This window comes from Prunus avium, chromosome 4, assembly GCF_965620075.1.
Source record: "Prunus avium chromosome 4, drPruAviu1.hap1.1, whole genome shotgun sequence".
NCBI classification, from domain to species: domain Eukaryota; kingdom Viridiplantae; phylum Streptophyta; class Magnoliopsida; order Rosales; family Rosaceae; genus Prunus; species Prunus avium.
Window position 1 is genome coordinate 13,697,406 of NC_142287.1, and position 8,601 is coordinate 13,706,006.

The 8,601-nt window shown below is 36.1% G+C and overlaps 1 protein-coding gene across 4 annotated transcripts; it reads right to left on the reverse strand.

Moving 5' to 3' along the window:
- Nucleotides 1-1,136: 1,136 nt before the first annotated feature.
- RUG1 (Regulator of chromosome condensation (RCC1) family protein) lies at nt 1,137-8,061 on the reverse strand. 4 transcript variants are annotated; one of them, XM_021973404.2, is made up of 13 exons: nt 7,540-8,060; nt 7,088-7,144; nt 6,826-6,927; nt 6,636-6,726; nt 5,710-5,752; nt 5,552-5,597; nt 5,404-5,450; nt 4,918-4,993; nt 4,055-4,109; nt 3,789-3,855; nt 3,482-3,518; nt 1,666-1,745; nt 1,137-1,567 (listed from the first exon to the last, which is right to left on the reverse strand). In XM_021973404.2, the coding sequence occupies exons 1-13, from the start codon at nt 7,952-7,954 to the stop codon at nt 1,448-1,450; spliced, it is 1,236 nt and encodes a 411-aa protein (XP_021829096.2). In that variant the 5' UTR covers nt 7,955-8,060; the 3' UTR covers nt 1,137-1,447. The 4 variants fall into 4 exon arrangements, with proteins under 4 accessions (XP_021829096.2, XP_021829095.2, XP_021829098.2 ...); XM_021973403.2 differs by having other exon boundaries at nt 7,088-7,147; nt 7,540-8,059; XM_021973406.2 differs by lacking the exon at nt 3,789-3,855 and having other exon boundaries at nt 7,088-7,147; nt 7,540-8,061.
- Between the last annotated feature and the right edge of the window lie 540 nt (nt 8,062-8,601).

The window sequence follows — 8,601 nt, forward strand, 5'->3', positions numbered from 1 at the left end:
GTGTTTTGATGTAATTTACTAATTTGTATCCCATCTTGCTCTATGAATCTACTGTCGCGACATGCATCGAAAATGCGGGAGTAAGCCTATGAGCACCTGCCACGTGTCATTTCCTATTAATATGATTTTTTAAATTGTATTTAATTCATAATATTCATAATAAATTCAAAATACACCGAAAACTGCTATGCACTCATTGAGAGATTGTCTTCCCCCTAGAGCCTTGAAAATTTTAATATAGATTATTATAAATAAACCCAATCCTAGACATGTATTTATAAAAAAAATCCACACACTATTTAAATATAGAAACACACCCAAAATCAACCCCAAAATCAACAATTATATATTTTTTGGGTGTGTTTATAAATGGGTTTTGAGTGTGTGTAATGATGGGTTTTGGGTGTGTTTATAAAGTGTTTTGGGTGTTGGGTTTTTTTATAATTTCAGCCCCCATTTTGGGTGCTTTAGTGAAACCGCCATTTTAATATTAGTTATAAAATTTAAAATGACAACCAAAACTCAAAATTGTTTCTGCACAAAGCACAATAGTACTTATAGTTTCCTAACATGACCGTAAGGTTTGTGTGATCCATTAGTGTCAATAAATTCAAATATATGAAATCCTGATTTTAGCCCTCTAATATCGAAGGCATTGTCAAAAGAAGTCCGTAGCCTTTTTCGGTTTATTTTTCTTATACTTGTGTATTTTTTAATAATTTTTGTAAACTAAAGAATTTAGGATTTAGGGTATAACTATTTTGAAAAATACTATAACTATAACCATTAGGACAGCAATTCCAATCCGCCATTTAGTCCCAAATCTCCTTCACCTTCTCCACCGGATCATCCTGATAAAAACCGAACAGAAATGCATTGAAAGTTTCCACATTGGGGCTAATCCTAGCAACCCTTTTCACATCTCTCTCTAAAACTTCACAATCCAATCAAAAAGTCTCCCTATAAGCACCTTGATGCGGCGAAAGAAGCTGAATCAGAGCAATGCAGGTGCTCAATCCCGGGCTAATCCCACAAGATAACAACATTCTCACTATCTGGATTGCCTGGTCGATTTTCTTTGACTCCAAACAAGCTTTGATCAGCAAATCAAACACAAAAGATGCCGAGAACGAATATTGTTCAAATGAAATACAATAATAACTGTGGGGAAAATCTTTGTACATGATATTACTATCACTGTAACAAATTGAGTCCCATAATTTATATGGTCGGACTTTTGTTTTGTTTTTTTTTTTTCCACATATACATATGAATACATTTATAGCTAAAACTACACAAAGGAAATTCGTAAATTGTTATCTATAGTCTTGTATAGTATAACCATGCGTGGTTGATGCTCCCGTGACGAATGACATGAAATGATGTACATTGGATGAATGAATGAAGTTACTACACTTCTTAATGCTGAGACTGCAGCAGCTGAAGCTTACATGTATTCAAGTACGGTACCAGTGTGATTGAATCCACAAGATACTTGTAGTGCTTTCACATTCTTCCCAAAAGTAACCTTTGTAGGTCTTATGTAGTCAACATCAGTTCCATGACCCTATCAATCAAAGGAAATCAAATAAGAGTTTAATTCACAGAAAAAAAGTATCATACCAAAGCCCAACGAAATGTTATAGATGAGAGCTAGAAGCAAACCAATTGTCCTCCAGAAGAATGTCCGTCGACAGAAAATGTTCCATGGGAACCTCCCCAACCCCATGTGAAAATATTGCCTTCTGTTAACAAACACAAACTTACGTAATTAACTCCAGCTACCTTCAAATAGGGGAGAGGGAGAGAGAGAGAGAGAGTACAGCACCAAGTCATGATAAAACCACATCATAATAGTACTAAAAACTGGACAACAATATAGATTGTGACATCGATACTGTTCTTATAAAAAGCTATGAAAAAAATAGGAGGAAGTAGCATGGAAGCACAACAGGATTGGGCTATGTTTTCGCTTTTATGATAATGTTCAACAAGAAATTAACCTGTCACACAGTACATCTCTGAAGAGAAAATAATTAACTTTGCATGCGAATATGTAAGGTGGTACCACCGTTTCGTCGCTGTATATAGATGATACCGTGGTGAGTAGTAGGAATGATAAAATTGCCATTGTAAAACTTAAAATATATCTGGATGAATACTTTCAGTCAATAGAGATGAGTTTTGGAAATAGAAATAGCAAGGTTCCAAAAAGGTCCTATTCCCCACTTCTTTAATAGTTTGCAGGTTGCAGGGTGGGCTATAACAACATGTTTCTCTGTCCCCCTCTATCTGTCTGTCCACGTGCAGGATGGGGGCTGCACATGAGGGACGGAGTAAGCTTGATACACAGTGTTGACTCATTCCCAAACAGCTTAAGCTTTTGAAGCCAGTAGTTGTTGAACATGTGTGACGCAAAGTCAATTTTGAGGGGGTCCAGTTGAAGTCGAACGAAAGACATATCTCAAAGCTCTGAATCTTTTATGTGGCTGCTGTCAGTTAGTAGTAGGGAATTGGGCCAGGGTTAGATTTTGGCAAGACAGTTGGGTTGAGGTGAGGAAAATCCGTTGAAGAACTTGTTTCCCAAACTTTATAATCTGTCTAGTTATCACAATAAATTCATTCATAGCTTTGTTGATCTTTCTCTTTAGCCCTTTGGGACTTTGGGTTCAGGAGGAATTTAAATGATGATGAGGTGGGGGGGAACTGCCTCAATGTTGCTGATACTGGAAAATGCTTGTATACATCCTATGAGGGGTGCTGCAAGAGGGTGGAGCTTAGAATCTTCCGATAAGCTTTTTGAGCAATTTTTTTAATGGATTTTGTTAGTGATAATTTAGATTTTCCAGTTTTTATACCATTTGGTCTGATTTGGAAATATTTTATTGGATTGTGGTGCATGGTAAGTTAAAATGTGACAAGATTAAAGAACAAGAAAGAATGTTTTCTTTCTCCTCAATGGTGGGTGATGTATAAAGAGAGGCAGGGGGTAGTCTGGTTGAAGCTGTTTATGGAGGTTCACTTGTGTTGGATAATTCTAGTGAGCCGATTTTCTTTGTTATGTGAAAGGCATAAGGTGTTAAAAGGGCTGGTAAGAAGGTTAAAGTTCTTTCAGGCATGGTAGCTGTGATTTCAGTTATTTGGATGGAAAGGAACAAAAGGATTTTTGAAGATTATAGTGGCCATGTGGTGGAAGAGTTATGGGACAAAGTCAGATTTTGGCCTTCCATTTTGGCATCAGTCTCTTCAGAGTTTAGGGACCTATCTTCTTTTTCTTTCTTTTTTCCTTAATATTCTGACAGATTGGAAGTCAGCTAAGTGTTAATTTTCTGTTTAGTCTATAGTTTCTTTTTGGAGACTTGCTATACTGTTGGAGTGAACTGCATGTCCACTATCATGCAATACTGTGTAAAGCAATAAATTTACATTTCTACTCCAAAGAACAATGCAATCTGGTTTTAACCATAAATATAGTTCTTACCAGAAATTGCTGCAGTATGCTTCCAACCACAAGAAACCTGTATATGCACATTTGTTGAAGCTATCAGATTTAAATTATAAAGTACATTAAGCATATGAATATTAGATTTGGCAAGTCAAATTTGGTTATTTATAGTCACTGAGACAAATTTTCTTCTCATTTATTTCCCAACCTCATAACTCAAAAGATGATTAAGAGAATACTGAAAGAGCATCAGGAATAAAAGCATGCTATGCTGTTTCCATGAGCAAACAATGTTATACAAGAAACCCAAAAGCAATTAGTCTGAATAAAGTGAAGTGTAAACCTTGACAACAGGATATTTCAAAAAAGGACCCTGAACTCTTTCTGGCTGATGATAAGCATCTGTAGTACTGAACACGAAAATATATGAATAAACCAATCAATAAACCAACCAATAAACCAACAATGATATCAACATTCTGAATGCTGAAACTGTAACTATTAGAAGACTCGAAAAAATGTTTCAAGCAGCAATCAAAAATATTTGAAGCACATGTTGCAGCAAAAAAAAATTAAAAAATAAATAAAAACTAAAGGAGTGAAATATACCCAATGCCAAGGCACCCATTTTCATTTGAACCCCAACTGTACAGGTCTCCACCACCTACATGAAAAGAAAAATGGCATAGTAGGATAAGGCACTTAGAGGCTAAAGTGCAACTGATGATTGGAGTGAATATAGAGAGTAAAATGCAGAATGGAAAGGATGAAAATGCACAACTAACAAGCCACAAGCTTAGGATCCTTGTTAGGAAGCACTCGTAAAAATATGATATGTCCAAACTATGGGTATTGCCCCCTTAATAATTCACTTCTAGTGGCTTCCTCCCTGAACACACTTTCAGAATAAATTAGTGACACTTATTATATACAAGTAATTCCGAAATCTTAAAAAAATTTAAAATGAAGCTGAGAAGGCCTGTAGAGTATCAAGGTACTTCCATATCACAGGCATCATTAATTCAGAAGAAGGAACGAACAATGACTGGGTTTTTTTTCCTTTTGCACTGTCAACCCTATTAAGGAATAGGCAACTCAACTTAAGGATTGTTTCTAAATAAAATATTTTGGTGCAGATATAAATGTCTTTCATCAGAAAAAGAAAGAGAGGAACTGAGCTCATTGCATGTTGTAAATTGTGTGCCAACATCTCATGCGATGTGTTAAGAATCATCCTTCATGGGTCGCCCTTAATTAATCATGAATCAATCTCATACGATGTGACTTTGGTTGGTGATGGTATGAACTTGTTTTACCTTAGAAGAAGATGATGAAAAGATGACGAATTATGAATGACAATAATGTTGATGATGGTGATGGTGATGGTGATGAATCACTGATGATGAATGGTATGAGAAGACAATCAACTTAATTTAGAAAGATGATAAGATAGTGATAAGATAATCAATTACTTGTTAAGACACATGTGTGATAGCCACCGCATGCAACTTCTTCTGAGCTGGGCAGTTTGCTCCTCGTTCCAGACCCCTATTTTTTAGTAAAAAGAATTATGACCAAATTTGGCATACAAACCATATTTCCTTATAACAATTGATTTTCCTATGATATGCACGTCCTGAATTTGAAAGTTTATGAGTTTTCTTAACATCATTTTGTGGTTTGATTATAATCATTGGTTTAAAAAGAATTTAAAGTTCCTTTTCTAGGACTTTTTAGTATTTTTCTCTTGCTTAGGTAAAACAATTAAACTACAAGAAATTTTTCAAAAGTAATCATTGTGGTTTACTAATAGACTTCAATTGTCTAACGAGAGACTTTCACTTTACGAAAGCTAACATTATAATATAAATGCTTGCAGTGCACCCAGTAAAACAAGACCCTGGCTCTACCCCTGTTTATGATGTTCAACATCATTTAAAGCACCATCTTTGACTTACCACTTTATCTAGAGCTCTTTCATCAAATATGAATACGGATCCATTTTCTGAAAATATGGAAAAGCAAATGATATAACAACAATCATTTAGATTCAGCACGCAAAGCCATACCACAAAAAAGGATCACCAGAAAAAGGCCAAAAAGTACCATCAATGCATGCTGAATGCAGCATTCCAGCAGCAACTTTTTTAACCTATGCATTTATAACATTTAAGAAGAAACAAAAACATTAACCAAGTATTAGCAGATATATTTAGGTACAGTAATATGAATCAGCAACTTGATAGTTCAGCCAGTATTGATACCTTGGTCCCTTCAAGTTTCTTGATAAGCCTTGGTGTATATTCGCTGCAAAAGGCAATTATTGGTATCAAAGAGAACATGGAAACCCAAAATTATTAATAGATAATATGCACTTCCAGAAGGGAGACGTGCCCATGTGGCATGTCCAACACACTCTTTGTGTGCCCATTGTCTATAATGAGCACTTGATGCAGGAGCATCTAAAAGGCTTTCCAACACCAATTGGGCCTGCTAGCCAACTCGGCTAGGGTTCTAGATGATTTGGGTGTTTTAGTTATTTTAACTATCATGTTTTATTTTATGTTATTTGAGTAGTCCTAATAGGGCTAGGATTTATTAAGTAATCCTCGTAGGACTAGGATTTATTAGTTACCCTAATAATAAAAGGGTGGGATACTAGGAGGGCTGCTGTAACCTACTAGAATAGTCTTTTAAGATCTTTTGTATTCAGTTTTTTTTATCAATATAATAAAAGAAAATCAGATTAAAGATTTTCTCTTGGGTTTGTCACCCTAGAACTCAATGATCTTCATTTTAACTTCAATTTTATTGGTTCTCTCTCTCTAGATTTCTTTGGTTTACCGCTGGGATCCCTATTCTACAGTAATTTGGCACTGTTACAGCCGCTGGACAGCAGGTCAGCACTACTGCCCTGCATGAAATTGGTACAGGACAGGTTTCAATCCTGAGACCTGATAGAACCCTTAACGTGGTTTTTATTGCTAAAGAAACTAATTACAAATCAACAACATGATTCCCCTCTGCCCATTTTCCCAGCTTACATAGCTGGTTGCAGGCCAAATCAGTGGTTCATCGAACTCAACTTCCTAACTAAATTCCTAACCAATTTGTTCATTCCAACGTACCAAAGAGAAAAATATGTCTATTTATTTAGCTAAATAGTGCAATAAAAGAAATCAAATACCACCTGGTACTTTTGAAAATTCCTAAAATGCCTGATTCGTGGCCATGACCAAGTCTTCCAGAGCCTCCTCCCCAACTAAAGGACTCACCTCCATCTGATGAAGGAGGTATAAATAATAAATGAGGTTTAAACAGAAAAAGAATATAATGATTGTATGTGACTAGCAAAGTTGACCAAAAATAAAATCATATACCAGCAATAGCCACTGAGTGCTCTGATCCCAATGCTGCCATCTTCATGGTGATTCCAGCCAAGCATTCAACTTTGGTTGGAAGGGAAACTAATTTTGCCGCTCCTGCATATGAAGAGAATCAATACAAGTTCCAATCTGTCCTGTTTTGCTTTTTCAATGGCTAAAAGACTGAGTTGGTGAAGTGCTTAACTAGAGTATAGAATTTCACAACTTAGAAACTAAGATGAACTATTAGAGAATCAATACAAAGTAGATTTTTTACTTTTTCCAAGGCCAAGTTGCCCATTTGAGTTCTTCCCCCACATGTACAATTCTCCTTCTGCTGCAGGACATATCAATGTAGTTGATGAAGAAAAATGCATTTCCATTACAGGGAAAGGAAGGGAAAAAACAAAGAGAGGGCAAGTCACATTCATCAAATGAAAATAAAATCCTGTATAACAACTTTCCGCATGCATTCGATGCTGAAATGCCTATGCAGGATCAAGATAGGCAGTTCACTATTTCAGAAATGCAAGTCTAAATTACCATGATTTTACCAACTTGAGCATAATTAACAGTTAAAACATTGGTTAAAACATTGGTGCAAAACCTCTCCCCCTCCCCTCCCATGGGATACATAATCTCATAGCCAGAAAACCATACAATTAAATTCAAAATCTTTATTGCAATTTGCAAGCAAAACACTTAGGGTTAATTTTGAATGGGAAATACCTGTAATGGCGCAAGAGTGATGATACCCAGCTGAAATTTGGACAATTTCCTTGTCAATTCCAGAAACTTCTAGGGGCTTATTAGTATAAGCTATATCATCGTGAACTCCAAGCTGTCCAAAATCATTGAGACCAGTCGCATAAAGGCGGCCGGTGCGGGTTAAGAAGAGAGTGTGAGCGCCACCGCAAGCGATGGCTTCAAGGCATTGGTCGCCAAAGGCTGAGGGAAGCAAAGGGGCAGGCTTCCACTGAGAGTCCAAGCTCCCGAGCCCAAGCCTCCCATAGTCCCCGTTCCCCAACACCGCTGCGATCCTCTTCCCCTTCACTTCCTCCTCACTCCCAGTGCCACTGCTCAACCACCTTCTTCTTCCTAAGCAACCCAAATTAACTCTCGTCCTCGTTCTGCAAATCCACATAATTCCACACTCAGAACTAACTCAAACCAGAAAAATGGAGATACTATGCTACCACGTCTTCCTTCTCGTTCCTTGTGATGAAGTAAGAAAATTCTAGTGGGACAACACTAGTAATAAAGTCTGCACATGGTTACTTAGCATTTGTAAATTTGGAGTGTAAAGCCACATGTACATTCCCTTTACTCCTGGATGGTTTTTTTTTTTTTTTTCAAGATGTAAATTTAAATATGTATATTCGATTTTCTTGTGTTAATTTTTTTTTTTTTTTGGTGTTAAATTTTAAATTTAATTTTGTGTGTGTTAGCTTTATTTTATTTCAAACAAATGGACCTAAAAGAATTTAAATTTGGAGAAGATATGTTTCACACCCTAAAAATCGGGCACGTAATAATGCCACGGTATATTGATAAAGCAATGTCATAATGTTAAAACCAAAGATCATTACACTACACTCTCAATAGAATTAGAAAGTAAGGCATTTGAGTTAGCAAAATTAAGATGTTGAAAACGTTGCAAAAACGAATCATAAGGTACGCCAGAATAATCAAAACTTTATTTTTATTTAATACGAATCATAACACCACGAAATCTGAGTTCTAGCGACACATACCTTGAGAATCTTGAAAATACAACAGTCATTCGTCAGA